The sequence below is a fragment of the Gobius niger genome (assembly GCF_951799975.1).
Source record: "Gobius niger genome assembly, chromosome: 15".
In the NCBI taxonomy this organism is placed as follows: domain Eukaryota; kingdom Metazoa; phylum Chordata; class Actinopteri; order Gobiiformes; family Gobiidae; genus Gobius; species Gobius niger.
Window position 1 is genome coordinate 17,478,985 of NC_136866.1, and position 20,325 is coordinate 17,499,309.

The window sequence follows — 20,325 nt, forward strand, 5'->3', positions numbered from 1 at the left end:
GCCCACCACCTGCAGGAGGAGCCATAGGGGCTGGTGCAATGTGATTTGGGCAGCTCCAACAGCTGCCCCCATGACCCGGAAAACGGAAAAGTGGAAGAAAATGGATGGATGGAGAGGAGTTTGGTGGTGTCAGAGGGAGACAGAGGAGAGAAAGAGGGAATGCTATGGAGTGTGAGTGGAGTGAGTTCAAGTTCAGTGGAAGGAGAAGCGGAGGAAGTGAACAGTGCATGGTGTAGATTTTGGTATGGTAAGATGACAGGAAGTTATTGCATTTGTCTGTAGTGAATGTTGAAGTGATGTTGTCCTTGGGTTTGGCCAGTTTTGCATGCGGGGGTTTTTGAGAATTTTTGAGTCAATGAGTTGTGAGTAAAAACTGGACCAAAACAAATATAGTAGTAGCGTGTTTGTAGGCTTGGGCATTTTCTATGGAGTCGTTCAAGTTGCCTTTTTTGTTTTTAGAGAATGTGGAGATCTGGGGTGTACCAAGAAGCAGAGGTGGAGAAGGAGACTAGCCGTTTTGAGGGGGGCTATTTGGTTGAGGCAGGAGGAGAGTGTGTGGTTGTAGAAATTGACTAGATCAGAGGCAGTTGGATCTGAGGGAAGCAAAGAGCTGGAGATTTCATGGGATATGAAGGAGGAGAGAGAGATGGGACTATTGGGTAATGGCCAGATGATCAGAAATTGTGAGGTCGGTCAATGACATATTATGTGTGGCAAGGGAGGGTGTGGAACAGACCAGTTTGAGAATGTGTCCATGATGGGGCGGATTGAGATGTCACTGTGGTGGATGACGGCAATGCCACCTCCTCGCTGGTCCTGATGGGGGTTGTCAATGTAGGAGTATACAGGTGAGGTGGTCTGATTTAATGCAATGTAGTGTACATGAGTTTGTGCCAGGTTTCAGTGAGATCTGGTTTATTGTTAACAATGAATTCACAGAGGAGCAGGCTCTTTTTCTTGAGTGACCTTGTATTGTGTACCAGTGCTGTCTTGAGAGGCTTTTGTTGTGAAGTCCGTGTGGCGGAAGTTTAGACGGGCAGGAGGTTAGATGAAATCAAGTGATGAGTGCGTGGATGACGTATGTGGATGTTGTTGTTGTGCCGGTGTCCGAGCTGCGGCCGAAACAGAGAGACAAAATAATGTTTTTGGCACTGGAGTTGTAGAAAAGATTGCAACGGGAGCCTCGGTGGATGTAGAGGCGATGATGGAGAAGAAAGTGTTGTTGCAGAGTTGAGGTGATGTCCAGCGAAGGAGGTGCGTGGTGGTTGAAGAGCAGCGAGGACGTGTATCAAAGAGCCATGTACGGAGCCGAGGATGAAAACAGCCGCGGAGAGGCCAGCATGAAACCACAAACAGTAACTGCATGTTGTAATCGGCTGCTCGGGCAGATCACAGCGAGGTTGGGCCGTAGGCAGCCCTCGGGAGCTGGCATGATGGTGGTCACAGTAGAGTCACACCGTGACAGGTGGCAGAGGCGTGTGATCAGGCAAAAACACAGTCCAGATCTTGAGGCAGGATCAGATACCACCGGCACCAGGTAAAATCGGTATGTAAGACCGTTAACTTTCAAACAAACTTTTGATGTATTAGGGGCTAGACCTAGCCTGGTTTTACCATACCCTCGTACTCATTGCTGTTCGTACAAGGGTCTGGACCTTCACAATTGAGCTCCGTTATCAGGTGGGAGGGGTGAACTCCTTTGAAATGATTGGATCTGATTTTCGCTAGCATTTGGTTGTATGTAACGCGCCGAGTGAGTCAAGCAGCTATCATAGCTCTATCATAACTCTTGGGGGCATTCCTTGCACATTCCAAGGCTTGTTTTCATTTCTGGATATTTGGGGGCTGAGCCAGGACAATTTGAAGAGCTTCTATTACTTTCGTATCCGCTGCCATTGCCAAACTACAACCAGCAAATGCTTGACCCCACCTTCCCCGCTCACTGAATGGTAGGTTGAATTTCAACCGATGTAACGCAGCCACTGAGATCAGACCCAGAAGACGTACATGTAGGGAAATTATAATTGACCGGAGTTTACGAATGGCTAAGGACAGGCTAGGCTAGACCCGTATGAACATACCAAATGGACTACGTTAATGTAACTTTCAACATGCATGTGTAGTAGAGTGGACTGCAGGTTCTACTGGGCAGAGCCCACACTTAAATATTTTACCACTTTTACTTCATTACCAACCACATAGTTATGTAAACTGAAATTTAACCTGCAGAAAAAGGCAACACAGATTCGTAAAATTGGCAGGACAGAGGCATTCATTTACAAAAGTAGGATCTTTATTATTAGTTACATGTTTTGTTAAAATTGTCCATCGTTTCCCTTGTCCGAGGGTTGTCCAATAAGTTAAGGTTATAGTTCATGACTGTCTCTCACATGAATGAGCACGTTCACTTCAGTGTCCATATTAAACAGCACATCACAGTCTACAACAATAAAAAGCGGACGACCCTGGCGATACAGGCGCAGAAGAAGAGGAGGTGTGTAACGCTGACAGGACCCTAAGAATGGGAAATCTACATTAGAACAGATACAGATGCGTGGGCAGATGTAGCTATGAGGCCAGTGACCTACCAGGGCGACGATGCATGGCACTCCCCAAACGACCCGTACTGAGACCCCGAAACATGTTACTTGTCCAGCTATGCAGTAGCCTTTGGCCGGAGCGCCAGCATGCTAAAAACACAATAGCATCGTAGCATAAGGGCTAAGGAGCCTATAGTCTGCATGAATATAAACTGGTCAACACGCTTACCAGCGAGACAGTTGTGTGTGTGCATCTAGTTGCTGGCTTGACGCCTCGAGCTGCTGGCTTGACGCCTAAAATCGCTGGCTTGACGCCTCCTGAACGACCACAAACAACTCGCAACTTCACCAACTTTCACGCTGTGCCCTGCTACAGCAGCAGCGTGTGACGTCAGAGGGAGGAGAGGTCATGCCAGGTGCATAACCCCCCGTATTTATAGTGCGCACACGCGATCTGATTGGCTCAATGTAAGGGCAATATAGGCTACCCCACCACACATGCATTTATAATTAGTAATTGCATGATTTTAAGTTGCATATGCATGCATGAAAAATTTAGCAACTTTACATCCCTGCTACAGACTTAGCCTAATAAATCACACCCACTTCTTTCTGCGTGAAAAAAGTTGGGTCTGCCCATACATGGTAAACAAGTTGCTGATTGGCCAAACCAATCACGACCGTCACAGAGAAATGACAAGGTTACATCACTCACTGCACCACTATGTTGTTAGTTCAGTTAACATTAACATTTGCCAAAATGAATCATGGATGAAGTAGTCGAGGATTTTGCCTCCGTGTTCTCCGCGTGAGTTTATATTCAGTTCATATTTTTGTTCATATATTTTGTGAATTGAACGACAGCTGTCGTCACGTCCGCTAATTGCTGATTGGTTTATTTCACTGACAATCTGTGCACGTTAGGCCCGCGCGTTCAAACTGCTCCAATTGGTGGGGCCTCGGCTGCGCCATGCCGGGCGACGTCTCGGTCCTTGATTTTTCACTGTCCATAGAAGTCTTGTGAGCTGCTCTTCGTCTGACCGTCACCTCGGACCTGTTTGCAATGGGAGACCCTACCAGGGGCATAAAGCCCCAGACAACATAGCTCTTCGGATCATTCGGGCACTCAAACAACCCCACCACGTTAAGGTAGCAGCTCACAGGGTTGTATTTTTGTAAAATCTTAAAAGTTTATGACTAATGAGATGACAAATACATTTATTGAGAATTTATTTGGTTTCATGTTTAAATTTAATTCCTTGAAAATCTTTTATGTGATATATTTTTTTTAAACACGTCACAATGTTCAAACAGTAAGACACTCAACCAAGACCAGCATTCTGGCCTCTTTTTACCCAGATAACAGTTGTTCTTGTAGAGATGGATATTTTGCCTCAGGTGCGGTGGAAGCAGGACACTCGGCTCTTCTGTGGAGAAGCCCACTCCTGAGGAAGTCGACGAAGTGAACCAGGGAGGAAGGATCCTGCACTTGAGACATTCAGAAGTGTACAAACTCTTCTTAAATCAGCGCACAGTTCTCAACTGATATAGTAACTTTCTACACCTTTGTGCAGCTCCAGAAGATCCATTTTGGTCATGAGCGTCACACTGCAGTCCTTGCTGTGACGGCCCAGCGGAGGTTGCTGTAGGGAGGGTCCATGTTCTGCAGACGAAGGTCTTGGTACTCCCCTCTGTTGGAAGGCTGGGGAATGTTCTCATAATCGTGCTGAGGGACAAATCAATCCGACAGGAATTAAATGATGACAAGTTATTCAAACAAAGAAGTGCCTGTGACAGATTTACCTCCATGTTTGGACCTCCACTCCTCATCCCCCAAACTGTCAAACAGAATGAGATTAGATAGCTTGGATCAGATAGTTTTATTGTCAATTCTACGACATGCACGACTACACCATGCAGGAAAGGGGATTGTTTATCCTGTGCACTTGGCGCCATTTGAGCATGTTGCTTTGTGTTTTTTTATTTGGTGACAAAATTTACTGATACTATTCACAAAAGGATGCTGCCGAAAACATAAGGTAGGTTTCCACGAAACAGGACATTCATTATCTGCAGATAAAAAAACAACAAGAACAACCAAGCAATGTGAATGAAAGAAAATGTTACGGTAATGATCGGCCTCACCTCTTTTCTTACAGACTATCAGAATGGTCACTGTGATGGTAATGAGACCCGCACAGCTCAGAATTGCAGCTATGATCTGGATAAGGAGTCCTGGAGCTGCAGACACAAGGAAGTTATAACATGGGAGCGAGGCAGTGCGTGTGTGGAGGTGAATTTACCGGGAGATCCCTCTGGTTTCTCGTTTGGAGTTCCTGATGGACTCACCGTCCATGGGTCACCAGTAGAGGGTGCTGCAGATCGAGAATTAAGATTTCAGAAGTGGAAGGAAACATGCACAGAACTCTCACCACGTTCAACCTCAATCCGGAATATGACTGTCATCTGATCCAGTTGGCACTGATCCAGAGTTAGAGCTGCTCACATTTGCAATGGTCATGTATAGAACATTCACATACTTAATCCTGTATCTGCCATTCTGCCTTTCCTTTAGATACATTCTCACTAAAATATCCTCTGTAGAGCACTCATTTTTACGGTCTTTATGGTCTTTTGACTTCCAGAAGCATAAAACGCACAGGAGATGGAAATGTCTTCCCCTGCTGCTGTGGAGCAAACTGTAATCCAGTCAACAAAAACAATAAGAAAAGTTTAAAATACTGGTCCAGTTGTCTGGTAAGTCCAGGAGCACAGTTTTTATTAATTTTATTTACCGGGTCTCTACAGTGTTTTGACTCACTGCAAATGAATTTCTTCACAAGTACAATAAATGATATCTACATACCAACCAGTCACTAACTTAAGCTTCTGTTGTGTAAGAACACATTGCCCTCTGATCTGGTGGTTACTATGAAGGTACACATCTGCAGGAGCGAGCTGCGACCAGGAATTTTTATTATTTAAACCTTTATTTTTTTTTCCTCATCTGCCTTTTTTCTGTTACTTATTAACTCACACAGACACTTCTGTGTTATCTCCACTGGACTGCACCAACTTAAACTAAACTTAACTCCCACCCAGGCTCCAGCTGCAGCAAAGTTAAAGCCTTTAGGCCTGGAATAGTACAAGTAGGTTTTAGAACAAGCAGAATAGAACAGATGAGGTGTAGCATCATGTGTGTGTGGCGTATTGTGGCGAGGGTCACACTTCTTCAGACGGCGAGTCGTTGGTGTCGTGGTCTTCAGCCTTGTCCATGGAGGAACGGAGGAACCCCGCCTTCAGGGATTGAACAAGAAGAACTGAAACACCAACAAGGAGGATCAGACTGGATGTTCTGTGATCTTGGCCCGTCTACTGAGGTCTCGATAGCCTGTCCGTCAATGGGAGTGGATCTCTCCATCTATGGTTCTCTCCGAGGTTTCCTTTTTCTCCCATTGGGTTTTTAGAGTTTTTCCTCATCATGTCGGAGAGTCTAAGGATGTTTATTTGGACATGATGTTTGCCTGGATACTTTATCTGCCTGAACTCTGTCTTCTTTATTGTTCTTTACTGTATTGCATTGTACTTTTAATACGTTTCCTTGATGTATGGTGACCTTGAGTGCTTCGAAAGGTGCCAAAAAAATAAAATGTATTATTAATATTATACTACTTAACTCCACTGAATATCGGCACCAAATATCACATTTTGCATGAACAATCTTCCGTAGAGTACTTACCCTCCATGACTTCTACAATGAAATCTGAGTGGTAACTTTGGACAGGTCCTCTGCAGATGAAGCGATATCCACCCGAGTCTGACAGTGCAAGGTTGGAGAAGGTCACAGTGACCGTGTCCACAGGAGGAGAGCCTTTCTTCTCAGATGTAAGGCTGTACCTGCCGTTTCTCTGTCTGCTTTCCCAGGTCCACAACAAGAAGTCCTGCTCCCGGCAAGGGTTTTTACACAGGATCTTTAAGCTTAGGTTTTGGTGAGGAAACCCAACGATCAGCTCTGCACCCACAGCCTTCTTGAACACTACATCAGCCTTTGTGAGAGCCCACAGCGCTGCTCAACAAGAGTTACAGTTAGTCAAACAGGTGAACAGGTAAGAGCAACAACTATTGAATGAGTTTGGATTCATTTTCCATCTCACCCAAGCAGAGCAGCCACAGCTCAGACGACCTCATGGTGCCACAAACTCGCAGTGGGAGTGAGAAATACTGTGAAAATACTCAAACTGGACAAAAACAGGAAGTTGTCAGGGGTTGGTTGAGGCCCAGTTCTGAGATTTGAGTGAATAAGGAATAAAGAAGAAGAGGAAATAAACCATGTTTCGCAAGTGTCAGAGGGAGCACAGTCAAAGAACCATGAAACTATTTCTTATCCACAACTTTGAGGTTTTGTCAGAATCGTGCAGCAGCAGTAGTTCATCCTGAAGTGAGCACATGCGACTCAAGCGGCTGATTGCAAGTGTTTCCAGTAAGAAGCGAGTAATGCGATGTGGCGTGTCAGGTGTGGACTCAGATTGCCCATAGATTGCAATGTTTGGTGTCATGGTCGTCCAGGGTTCTCCCCGTCCCTCATGTTGCACTAACTGAGACCTGTTGCACTAACTCAGACCTGTATCACACACCTTGACCTCCGCACTTTGCAGTCAAAGAGGCCCGGCTCAGTATTTGAGTTTGAGCACTGCAAATGATCAGTCCAAATGGATGCTTTCAGGATCTGTAGCCTACTGTGTATCATTTTTACGGAGTCTTGGCTTTCTATTCTATACATTTTGATATCTAAGTCATTTATGGTGTTGATGTAACAGAACAGAAAAAAAAAAAAAACAGACAAAATAGTGTGAAAATTCACAGAGCTCCACTGGCAACATCACCCCTACACTGGTTATGTGTGAATTCTTTCTGTGTCAGAGGCTTGATAGGGCCAAGTGTGAGGCAACACCACCGCCACATGGCCAAAGTACAGAATTACATCAGCTGAAGCCGGAAAGAAATCAGAAACATCTTCATTTAGTTCATTCAATAACTTTAAAACAAACCTTCTACAAGGTGCTCAGTATAATCACATTTAAGCAGTGACAGCAGAGTGTGCTCGGGCTGGTTTTAAGTTATTGATTTGACTTTGAATAACCCTTCAATCAATTGTTGTAACACTAGTAATGGCATATACGGCTCTTTTCTGGCAGCTGAGTCTTTGGGATCCGTTCATTACAAAGAGCCGTTCAAAGGACCAGCTCTTTTTTATATCACATTTGTATAAAAAAAGAAGATGACAGAAGTCTAAAGCACTAAACACCTTTCGTTTTAAATGTAAGTCCTTGAAAATCTTTTTTTTTATACAAGTGACAATGTTCAAACAGTAAGACGCTCAACCAAGACCAGTTTATAAACAGCTTTCTGGCCTCTTTTTACTCAGCAAACAGTTGTTCTTGTACAGATGGATATTTTGCCTCAGGTGCGGTGGAAGCAGGACACTCGGCTCTTCTGTGGAGAAGCCCACTCCTGAGGAAGTCGACGAAGTGAACCAGGGAGGAAGGATCCTGTACTTGAGACATTCAGAAGTGTACAAACTCTTCTTAAATCAGCGCACAGTTCTCAACTGGTATAGTAACTTTCAACACCTTTGTGCAGCTCCAGAAGATCCATTTTGGTCATGAGCGTCACACTGCAGTCCTTGCTGTGACGGCCCAGCGGAGGTTGCTGTAGGGAGGGTCCATGTTCTCCAGACGAAGGTCTTGGTACTCCCCTCTGTTGGAAGGCTGGGGAATGTTCTCATAATCGTGCTGAGGGACAAATCAATCCGACAGGAATTAAATGATGACAAGTTATTCAAACAAAGAAGTGCCTGTGACAGATTTACCTCCATATTTGGACCTCCACTCCTCATCCCCCAAACTGTCAAACAGAATGAGATTAGATAGCTTGGATCAGATAGTTTTATTGTCAATTCTACGACATGCACGAAGTCTGTGCAGGAAAGGGGATTGTTTCTCCTGTGCACTTGGCACAGGAGAAACAATCTCGGTAAAACTCATTGGTGGCAACAATGAGTTTTACCGATACTATTCACAAAAGGATGTTGCCGAAAACATATGGTAGGCTGTGACTTATAAACTAAACAGGACATCCATTGTCTGTTAGAGCATGTAAAGTAAAAGTAATTTTAAAATGATAGATGTTTCTCTGATTGGATCAAGTTTGGTTTGTCCTCTTTATAAATAATTTCAATGGGAGCCACACTGGGACAACACACTTTTGTCGTGATCCACTACGTATCACGATACTTCAATATTGTGATGCTGACCACACCATGAGGCAGCACTGTTAACTTAAGCTGCAGATGAAAAAACAACAACAACAACCAAGCAATGTGAATGAAATAAAATGTTGTAGTAATGATCGGCCTCACCTCTTTCCTTACAGACTATCAGAATGGTCACTGTGATGGTAATGAGACCCACACAGCTCAGAATTGCAATTATATTCTGGATTAGGAGTCCTGGAGCTGCAGACACAAGGAAGTTATAACATGGGAGCGAGGCAGTGCTTGTGAGGGTGAATTTACCGGGAGATCCCTCTGGTTTCTCGTTTGGTGGAGTTCCTGATGGGCTCACTGTCCATGGGTCACCAGTGGAGGGTGCTGCAGATGGAGAATTAAAGCCTTAAAGATTTCTGAAGAGGAAGGAAACAAAATCATGCACAGAACTCCAACTCACCACGTTCAACCTCAATCCGGAACATGACAGGCATCTGATCCAGTTGGCACTGATAGAGTCCAGAGTCAGAGCTGCTCACATTTGCAATGGTCATGTGTAGAACATTCAGATCTTCAGCGTGATTAGTGTACTTAATCCTGTATCTGCCATTCTGGCTTTCATCTCGACATGTTTTCACCAAAATATCCTCTGCAGAGCACTCATTTTTACAGAAGGTCTTCTCACTTCCAGAAGCATAAAACGTACAGGGGATGGAAAAGTCTTTCCCGGCTGCTATCGAGTAAACTGTAATGGAGTTGCCTGCTGTTCAACAAAAACAACAAGAATGGTTTAAAATACTAGTCCCAGGGTCTGCTAGCCTGGTAAGTTCAACAGCTCAGCAAACATATTTTGAAAGGAATGCTTGAAGTGCAGCCATTCTTCTCTTTCAATTTACTGGGTCTCTACAGTGTTTTACTCACAGCAAATGAGTGTCTTACTAACTGCAATAAATGGTATCTACCTACATAAAGACCAGTCACCTTTGGGTCTGGAATAGCACAAGTGAGAGTCCATTTTTAGGAGTTTTTTCTAGTGGCCCAAAAGTGCTGCGACCCATTGGGAAACACCCTGACTCTCTGGATTACCCAGCACTTCTAAACTCTACGGGATGAACGGCTGAACGTTTGGAAAAGGGTTTAGAACAAGCTGCATAGAACAGATGAGGTGACTTTGAAGAGATTGGACAGAATTATTATGAGAATATCAGCACCAAATATCATATTTCATCTGAACAAACTTACCCTCCACGACTTCTACAATGAAATCTGAGTGGTAACTTTGGACAGGTCCTCTCCAGATGAAGCGATATCTACCCGAGTCTGACAGTGCCAGGTCTGAGATGGTCACAGTGACCATGTCCACAGGAGGAGAGCCTTTCTTTTCATATGTAAGGCTGTATCTGCTGTTTTTCTTTCTGCGTCTCCAGGTCCGCAACAAGATGTCCTGCTCCCGGCAAGGGTTTTTACACAAGGTCATTGAGCTTACGTTTTGGTGAGGAAACCAAATGGCTGTCAGCTCAGCATCCAGAGGCTTCTTGAACACTACATCAGCCTTAGTGAGATCCCACAGCGCTGCTCAACAAGAACTACAGTAAGTCCAACAGGTAACCAGACAATAGCAACAACTTTTAAATGAGTTTGGATTCATTTTCCATCTCACCCAAGCAGAGCAGCCACAGCTCAGACGACCTCATGGTGCCACAAACTCACAATGGGAGTGAGAAATACTGTGAAAATACTCAAACTGGACAAAAACAGGAAGTTGACTGAGGTCCAGTTTTGAAATGAGAGATGAAAATAAAGGAAAGAAGAGGAAATAAACCATGTTTCGTAAGTGTCAGAGGGATGACTTATCTGATCTATTCTGGTTCTCTTCTTTATCAAGAAAGATGCCTTTTTTGGGTTCAGGAAAGTACTATTGAGATTTCAGAATCCTTTGTCGAACTGGCCCTATTTCAACATAATGTGCAGTGGGAGGAAAATGTATAGATAGACAATAACACCAGTTAATATTTATCATGTTTAACATACTTCTCTGCTTCAGCTGCAGGACGAGTGAAACAGATCTAAGGATCTTTACAGGAGTGAGGACAATTTAAAATGTTGTGACTTTCTCCCCAAAAATGCTATTTGATGGTTTTCTGTACCTTAACTAGTTTCAGTGCTGTTTAAAAGGGTCAAATCTCGGTAGTTCAGTGTAATATGTGGCAGTAGGAAACCAAAACAGGCCCGTGGTCAAAAGTTTGACAAGTGATACTATTTTCATCACTGATTAAAAATAGAATAATGTAGTGTCCATAACGGAAACATTTATGAGTCACAGCTGTGACATAAGACACATACTGCACGTGTTGTTTTTTTCTATCAGTTCACACTGGGCCATTTATCAGAAAAAAAAGTGAGGACAATTTAAAATGTTGTGACTTTCTCCCCAAAAATGCTATTTGATGGTTTTCTGTACCTTAACTAGTTTCAGTGCTGTTTAAAAGGGTCAAATCTCGGTAGTTCAGTGTAATATGTGGCAGTAGGAAACCAAAACAGGCCCGTGGTCAAAAGTTTGACAAGTGATACTATTTTCATCACTGATTAAAAATAGAATAATGTAGTGTCCATAACGGAAACATTTATGAGTCACAGCTGTGACATAAGACACATACTGCACGTGTTGTTTTTTTCTATCAGTTCACACTGGGCCATTTATCAGAAAAAAAAGTGTTTTGTGGTTTTGTGGTTATCAAAAACAGGCAAACCATGAAGGCAAGGCAAGTTTATTTGTATGGCACATTTCATGTACATGGCAATAAATGTGCCTCACAGCAACACCAAACACAATAAAAAATACAATAAAAAGCATTTAAAACACAATGAAAATCAATAAAACAAATCATTTGTTACAATTACATTTAAAAAACAAAAAAACAATCAATCAATCAAAGGTGTCCTTTCAGCCTGGACTTAAAGATGCTCAGGGTTGAGGCCTGTCTCACGTCCTCACTGAGGCTGTTCCAGACTTTTGCCTCATGAGTCTGAAACGCAGCCTCACTGTGTTTGGTGGTGACTCTGGGAACCACCAGGAGACCCCGCCCTGAGGATCTCAGGTGGTTCATACGGCTATAACATGTCAGAGATGTACTTTGGTGCTTGACAATGAAGGGACTTGTGCACAAACACGGCTGTTTTAAGCCAGTGCAGAGACCGGAGCACTGGACTAATATGGTCGTATTTCCTGGTTCTGGTCAGGACTCGAGCCGCAACATTTTGAATGTACTGCAGTTGTCTGACAGCTCGTTCAAAGAGGCCAGTGGACAGGCCGTTACAATAGTCTAACCAACTGGAGACAAAAGCATGAATTAGTCTCTCCAAGTCTGGTTTAGACTTTTTATTTCAACAATGTTTTTTTAGATGGTAATAGGCCGCTCATGTAATGGACTTAATATGACTGTTAGAATTCAGGTCTGAGTCCATGATTACCCCAAGATTTATAGCTTGACTTTTCAGTCCAAAAAAGGTGCAGATGACCAATGACAACCTCTCCACCATGATCTCAGTTTTATCTGTATTTAACTGGAGGAAGTTGTTTTGCATCCACACACTAATCTGTTTGATACTATGACACGGTGAATCTACAGGCCCATGTCCACCCGCTGTCAGTGAAACATACAGTAGATCTGAGTATCATCAGCGTAGTTATGATATGACATTGTTGCTGGATATCAATTGACCCAATGGAAGCATGAACACATTTCTTTGGGCTTGAAGACGTGTAGAGTCCGTAACGCTCTGTTCAGTTCAGAATGTGGATGTTGGATGTTTGATGTTGGTGAATGTGTTTTTTTCATGAAAGTGCACATGTTTTGACACTTTGATTGTCATACGAGAAACTCACACATAACCGCAAAGGAGCAAAACTTACAATTTGTGTAACTTTTACACTGAAAATGGTCCTGCAGGATATTTTGATCCAAACCCAACAGTTGAAAATCTATGCTCTAAACCGGTTCAGTGCTAATGTCCTGTGCTCGGACTGTGGAGGCTGCTGTAGGGCATGTCCAGGCTCTCCAGACGCAGGCTCTGGTACTCCCTTTCACTGGACGACTGGAGAATGTTCACGTAATTGTGCTGGAAAAGATACAAAACACATCATTACATTATTACAGTTTTTCTACATCTCTTGGACACATTTCTCTGCACAAGAAAAGAAAGGCTTTAGTGCCGAGTTTAGATAACCATGAAAATCCTATCTAATACACACATACATAAACAAATCCACAAATCTTTTTACATTTTAAAAAAATATTTCAATTTGCTAAATGCCAGAGGAATAATCATATCATAACCCAGATAATGATGTCATGTCCTTGGAAGCACAAGTCTGGTTCATCCATACGGTCAATGGGCTCATCCTTGGGTGCAATTTCAAGACACTTGAAGGTTCAGGTTCATTGGTTAAAACAATGATGGAAATGTCCAGTCATCATACAGATCAGAAAGAAGGCGGGTTCTGTGTCCCAGAGATGAACGTGCTGTGTCTGAAATGTGAAGATCAACCCACGAACAAATGCAAAAGACCTGGTGAAGATGTTGAACCTGGTAAGAGTTTGTCATTATCCAGTACACCAAAAGTCAGAATTGTTTTGCCATAATGACCATGCCAACTGTGAAATACAGGGGGGCATCATGCTGTGGGGCTGTTTTGCTGCGAGAGGGACTGGTGCACTTTACAAATTAGATGACATCATGAAGAAAGAACTCTATGTGGAAATATTGGAGCAACATCTCAAGACATCAGCCAGAAAGTTAAAGCTTGGGCGCAGATGATTCTTCCAAATGGACAATTCCCAAAGCAAACAGCCAATAATGGTTACAAAGTGGCTTAAGGATAACTTAGTCAATGTTCTGAAGTGGTCATCACAAAGTCCTGATCTCAATCAGGTTGAAAATGTGTGGGCAAAGCTGAAAAGGCATGAGTAGTTACATCAGTTCAGAGTAGTTTGGAGGAATGGAGCAAAATTCCTGCAAACTATCGTGAGAAGCTTGTGGAAGAAAATCGAAAACGTTAGACCCAAGTCATACATTTTAAAGGCAATGCTACCAAATATTAAAGGGACTAGATGCAAGTTGGTCATTCTATACTCACTACTGCCACCTCAGGTCTTAAACGTGGCTGCAGGTTCTATATTAAGCTTGTGCATGACGGCACTTTGGACCCGAATTAACACCTTTTTTGATTTCAGAGGCAGTTGTGGTGAACTGAGCTCATTCTACACATTAGGACATGGCTGGAACAAGTAGTGGGAGGAAAATACATAATATTAACATTTTTAAACTTTGTATAGTCCCTGAAATGTATGAAAACTTTTGGCTTTGTAAAAATTAATATAAAACTGTGTCAAAAATTCTCTCTCTCGTTCTTCTGTATTTTAGAAAATAGAAATAATTTTGAAAATTCTAATTGACCTAAAATAGTAAAAGTTAATTCTGGTTTTATGCCAGACAGTGAGAACAAATTCAAATCAAAATTGGTTCAAGTTCAAAAACCTTCAGGAGGCAGCAGTAGCCTATGGGATTGTTCTTAGCTCCTTATGGGCTGATGAGGAACATCCCGAGGTTTCTATACAGTAAGACTATAACTCCCTCCTAACTGCACTGACACTTTTGGATTCTCCTCATCACGGCTGATGATGAGGCACGTCCTTTTTAGATGACCACACGTCACTGTAGAAAACACTGATGGCATAAGTGTGGAAAAGTTCATGCTTGACATGTTTTGACACTTGGTTTAACCTTTTTGGTGGCAATGAAGCAGACAGTGGATTGACAAATCCTTTGAAACGATGCACATAAGCATTTGATCTTTTTGCAGAAGCACCTGATCCTTTACAAGTCAAACAATTCCATTTGAAATGTGCCCAAACGTTTATCACACAAAGAACTGTCAGTCACTGCATTACCTCTAGGTTTGGCTGTCCTCTGCTCGCTGTAAAACAAAATTGGAAAACATTTAGAGACAAAAACAAACAGACGAAACATATCTTGAAACTGATTATCATCCTGTTGGACTAATCGGAGCACTTCTGTCCAGCAGTGGCATTTTGACAGCACTTAGAGATTGTTAGTGCATGTTATTGCCAGGGAATTAGACTTCAGAACAGAATTGTCACTATAGTAGTCGAGAGGCGTTGCTTTGGCTGGAGGTTTAGGACATAGCTACATATATTTCAGCAGTCATCTCATTTTGTTATTATTCATTTATTCTGTCTTCTGATTGATTGAAAGCAGGACCCCTGTACGTATGTGTGTCACCTCTGTTCTTGCAGACGGTCAGGATGGATGCTGTGATGATGATGGTGATGATGAAGGTGATGGTGACGACAACAACACAGATCAGAATCAGGATGAAGATGAAGCTGAAGAGTCTGGGATCTGTAGACCAGAGACAGGAGGTAGTCATGGACACCACTAGTGCAATATTATAGGACTAGGTTTCTAAAGTGGGGGTCGCGGGACACTGAAGTGAGTGTTGCAAGGTGATTTTGAGACTATATTCTTTACATTTCTGACAATGAATTTGATTTGAAAACAGCAGATTTGAAAGAAATAAATGTTAAATGCTTATTACATTTTAAACAGAAAGGGGTCCTGAGTTGTTGGTTGAGTGAGTTTGGGGGTCGTGGCCTGAAAAGTTTGGGAATCCTGTGGTCTGTGTACTTTTGAGCCGGTCAGTGTGTGCTACAACAGCAGCAGTGATGTAGTACAGACACAGCACACACAGTACAGATGCAGTACAGATGCAGCACATGCAGTTTAGATGCAGTACAGATGCAGCACAAGCAGTATAGATGCAGTACAGACACAGCACACAAAGTACAGATGCAGTACCGATGCAGTACTGATGCATTACTGATGCAGTACAGCAGACAAAGTACTGATGTAGTACAGATGCAGTACAGACGCAGTACACGCAGTACTGATGCAGTACAGATGCATTACTGATGCATTAGTGATGCAGTGCAGACGCAGCACACACAGTACTGATGTAGTACAGATGCAGTACAGACGCAGTACACACGCAGTACAGATGCATAACTGATGCAGTACAGATGCAGCACACGCAGTACTGATGCAGTACAGATGCAGTACTGATGCAGTACAGACGCATTACTGATGCATTAATGATGCAGTGCAGACGCAGCACACACAGTACTGATGTAGTACAGATGCAGTACAGACGCAGTACACACACAGTACAGATGCATTACTGATGCAGTACAGATGCAGCACACACAGTACTGATGCAGTACATATGCAGTACAGGCACAGTACATGCAGTACTAATGCAGTACAGATGCAGTACATGCAGTACTAATGCAGTACAGATGCAGTACTGATTCAGTTCTGATGCAGCACAGACACAGCACACACAGTCCTGAACTCGCCCTCCGACTGCCCAGACACACACAGCATAACATTTACCTAAAAAAAATGTATAAAACTCACCTTGTACAACATCAATCCTGAATTTCAAAGCCCTGTGGTCCAGTCGGCACTGATAGAGTCCAGAGTCAGATCTGCGAATGTGTGTGATGGCCACGAACATAAAACTGAAACCTTCAGATCGGTGTGTGTAATTCAACCTGTATCTGCCATTGTGACTGTCATCACCCAATGTTTTCACCAAAATGTCTTCTGGAGCGCAGTCATTTCTACAGAAGGTCTTTTGTAGATGTATCATCTGTCTTCCAGATGCAAACACACAGGGGAGCACAATGTCTTCTCCTGCTGCTGCTGCGTACACAATATCCCCGATATATTCCCCCTTCTTCTCCACTGTTCAACAAAAACAGCAGATGCTCAGTTTAGTTATTGCTATAAACAGGATCTGAGTTCATATTCTAACTTATCTCTCAAATCATATTCCACAAATAGAACAAATCATTGCTCCAATACAAACATGGAAATACCAGGCACTCACCTTCTACAACTTCAACAAAAAAATCTGATTTGCCATTTTGGACCGACCCAAACCAGTGGTACTGGTATCGGCCAGAGTCGGACAGTGTCAGGTTGGAGATGGTGATCATGGCTACTCGGGAAGAGCCTTTCGTCTCTACTTCAATGCTGTATCTGCCATTGGTCTGTTTGTTTTCGGTCTGCACCAAGATGTCCTGCTCCCCGCAATCATTCTTACAAAGCAGCCTCCACTTTTCGTCTTTTTGAGATATCCGAGTGACCGACAGCGTGTCTCCTTTAGCCTTTCTAAAAACTGTGACGTCTCTGGTGGTGGTGGTCGCGAGGCTCCTGTTCCGCAGCACTGATCAACGAGAGTAAGAGTAAGTGAAAATCAAACAAATGAACAGACCATAGACAGAGCATCTTCTCACCGAAGAAGAGCAACCACAGCCCGGGAAACCTCATGATGAAAAGAAAGAGCGACAGTGCGTAAATGTACTTAATCATGCCAAAAAAAGGGGAAGTCACTGAGTTTCTATGTAAAAGAAGAGGAAACAGAGTAGTCATTGAGTTCTGCGAAAGCCACTGTTGCTCAACATTTTAAATTTAGATATGGTTTAAGTTTAGTGGGTAGTCACTTCCACAAGTTTGCACTTTTGTACGTAAAGGCAGACTGACCAAATTAAGTTTTGCAGTGAAGAATTGTAAAGTGGAACTTCCAATATGACTTTGATCAAAAGTTTACATACCCTGGTGATCTTGGCCTGATAACATGCAAAAAAGAATTGTCGGAGGAAAGGCAAGGAAGGTTGAACTGTGTAAAATGGGAAAGGGTAATAAAAAATAGATATCCAAGGCACTGAGAGCATCAATCAGCAGTGTTCAAACTCTAAATGAAGAAGTGGAAAATTAGGGATTCTGTTTAAACCAAACCACGGTCAGGTCGACCAACAAAACTTTCAGTTGTTCGGGATGCAAAGAAAAACTCCCAAATAACTTAAGCTGAAATACAGGACTCCCTGAAAAAAGTGGTGTAGCTGTTTCAAGATGCACAATAAGGAGGCACTCGATGAAAAATTGGCTGCATGGCCAAGTTTCCAAAAGAAAGCAATTATTTCAAAACTATCCACTTTGCCAAACAGCACAGAGACAAGCCTCAACATTTCTGAAACAATGTAATTTGGAATGATGAGACCAATGGCCATAACCATAAACGTTACATTTGGAGGAGACAACACGGCCTGTGATGCACCATTTCTACAGTTTGGGGATGTGTGAGCTTCAGGGAACTTGGTAAAAACTGATTTCAGATTGAATGCAGCATTTTATTAAAGAAGACTGGAGGAAAACTGTCACTTATCAGCCTGGAAGCTGCACATGGGACACACTTAGACGTTCCAACATGACAACGATCCAAAGCACAAGGCCATGTCCACCTCTCATTGGCTACAGCAGAATAAAGTGAAGGTTCTGGAGTGACAATCTCAGTCTCCTGACCTCAATATCATTGAGCCACTCTGGGGAGATCTCAAACGTGCAGTTCATGCAGGAACTGGAGGCCAAAAAGAATGGCCAGTTTTACCATCCGAGGAAATAAACAACTACCACAAAAGAATCCAAGCTGTCACTGATGTTAAAGGGGGCAATACACAACATTAAAAAGTGAGGTATGTAAACTTTTGATCAGGGTCTCTATGGCAGTTTCTTTTTTCATTATGAGAGTAAAAAAAGAGTAAACTCAGTTGTTTGACCATAAATGGCTTCACACAACCATTAACTCTGGGTGAAAAAAAAACTGTTGTGCTATCATTCATATCTAAAAAATCCATCATTTTGCCAGGGTATGTAAATGAGTATGTTTGAGCATAACTGTACATACTTTTAATTTTTTCATTTCATTTTATTCATTTATTTCATTCAAAAGTGATGTCATACAATCACCATAAAAACGCCAAGCCAACACAGTATGAATGAAACGGAGCAGAGGAGAAGAACACGTCTTATAATATCTGCCCCTTTTGGTTTACTTATGTTTTTTTTTTTTCAGAGTAACTCCTCATTTGAAAGCTAAGACCTACAAAACTGATGCAGAAAGATCTCCTTCCATGCATTGTCATCACTTTTTTTTGTTTCATTGCTTTTTTGTCGCCTTTTTGTTGCTTTTCTGTTGCTCTTTTGTGGCTTTTTTTGGGGGGGCTGGGGTTGTGACTTTTTCATCCTCATTTTTTGTCTCTATTTTGTCTCTTTTTCAAGAAGCTTTTAGATTTGGTTGAAGTGGAACTAGAGAAAATGTTCAGGCGTTTTGTCAATTAATCAGTGACAAAATCAGTGCATCGCTTCCCTTCCTTTTTGAGTCTGGACCCCGGCAACTGCTGATCATTTTTTTGCCTGTCATTCAGTGTGTATTTATGTGCCGCAACGCAGACTTTCAGAAGTAGTGATGGGGCCTTCATGACCGAGTAGCTCTTTTAAACGGCTCTTAAAGGTTCGAAACAGATCTTTTTATCGGTCTATTTTACCCAGAACTTCCCTTGAACGAACACAAGAATCAGCCCGACAACGGAGCAGGCCACACAAGGGAAAGCTTTTTGCTCTAAAGTCAAAATTAAACGCACAAGACACGTTGAACCGATGTCAAAGCTGAAGGAATGAAGTATGGGCGTCATCTCCTTGTAGTTTGTTCTTCAGGGCAGCGTGTTAGGTCTCGTGGACTTAGAGCACACGGCAGACAGGTGTCACTGTCCACAGTTGAGATCACACTGGAGTCTATTTGTTAAACAATGGATAGAATAACTGAGAAATATGGGAGAAAACAAAATGTGTCAGGGTGTAAGGGTACAGGAAATGAATATGTGATGGATCGAGTGTCTATTATAATCAACCAAGATAAGAATGTCTGCTAACAAAAGGGCATTAATGATGTGTCCAAATGAATAGTTTAATTAGTATCGTAATAATAAAGATCTGTAGTAGGAAGATACTTATCTTAATTCTTATCATAATAGAAGCAGGGTTGTATGTTTCTTGGGAAAGATGTTGGGAAGTAGCGCTGACTATCTACTGAAGAGGAGTAAGTGAACGAGGTCCGCTCAGAGCCTCATATATAGAATATATGGCTCCAATACACATAAATACACACAAATAGCAAATCATAATATTTGACAGGTCAGGGGGCCTTGTGGCAGCATGTAAACCGTTAGTTTATGTGTGCAAATAATTAATGTGTTGTGTATATAGGTACGTTTTTAGGATGAAATGGAACATTTTAATGTAGTGAGGCTCAATCAGGGACTGGAGTTGAAAATTAGCTTTAAACTCTTTTTGCATCAGCTACAAGCTTGTTTTAAGATAAGATAAGCTTTATTGATCTCACAATGGAGAAATTCACTTGTTGCATTCAGCTCTCGGAAACACTAGTGCAGGACAGACAGGACATGTGCAGACAATTACATAGTAAATAGATGTATCTTATATACAATGACTACCAAAGAACTTTAATGGGGCAAAAAAAACGACTATAATGAAATATGTCAGTAAAATGTCAGTATTAGCAGTGCACTATGTTGAATT

The 20,325-nt window shown here is 42.4% G+C and overlaps 2 protein-coding genes and 1 long non-coding RNA gene across 3 annotated transcripts; all 3 read right to left on the bottom strand.

Moving 5' to 3' along the window:
* Positions 1–4,133: 4,133 nt before the first annotated feature.
* On the bottom strand, positions 4,134–4,782 carry LOC306974842. Its single transcript, XR_013793664.1, has 3 exons — positions 4,686–4,782; positions 4,344–4,378; positions 4,134–4,266 (listed from the first exon to the last, which is right to left on the bottom strand). It is a non-coding gene; the product is annotated as an uncharacterized lncRNA (long non-coding RNA).
* A 3,427-nt stretch (positions 4,783–8,209) lies between these two features.
* LOC306975185 (uncharacterized protein) lies at positions 8,210–10,499 on the bottom strand (the record flags this gene model as incomplete). Its single annotated transcript, XM_079572617.1, has 7 exons — positions 8,210–8,332; positions 8,410–8,444; positions 8,959–9,054; positions 9,115–9,189; positions 9,266–9,568; positions 10,048–10,377; positions 10,466–10,499. 7 exons carry the CDS (start codon positions 10,497–10,499, stop codon positions 8,210–8,212), a joined length of 996 nt encoding a protein of 331 aa, XP_079428743.1.
* A 2,311-nt stretch (positions 10,500–12,810) lies between these two features.
* Positions 12,811–17,220, bottom strand: LOC306975186 (uncharacterized protein; the record flags this gene model as incomplete). Its single annotated transcript, XM_079572618.1, has 6 exons — positions 12,811–12,924; positions 14,757–14,782; positions 15,109–15,228; positions 16,303–16,632; positions 16,778–17,116; positions 17,187–17,220. 6 exons carry the CDS (start codon positions 17,218–17,220, stop codon positions 12,811–12,813), a joined length of 963 nt encoding a protein of 320 aa, XP_079428744.1.
* Positions 17,221–20,325: the final 3,105 nt, after the last annotated feature.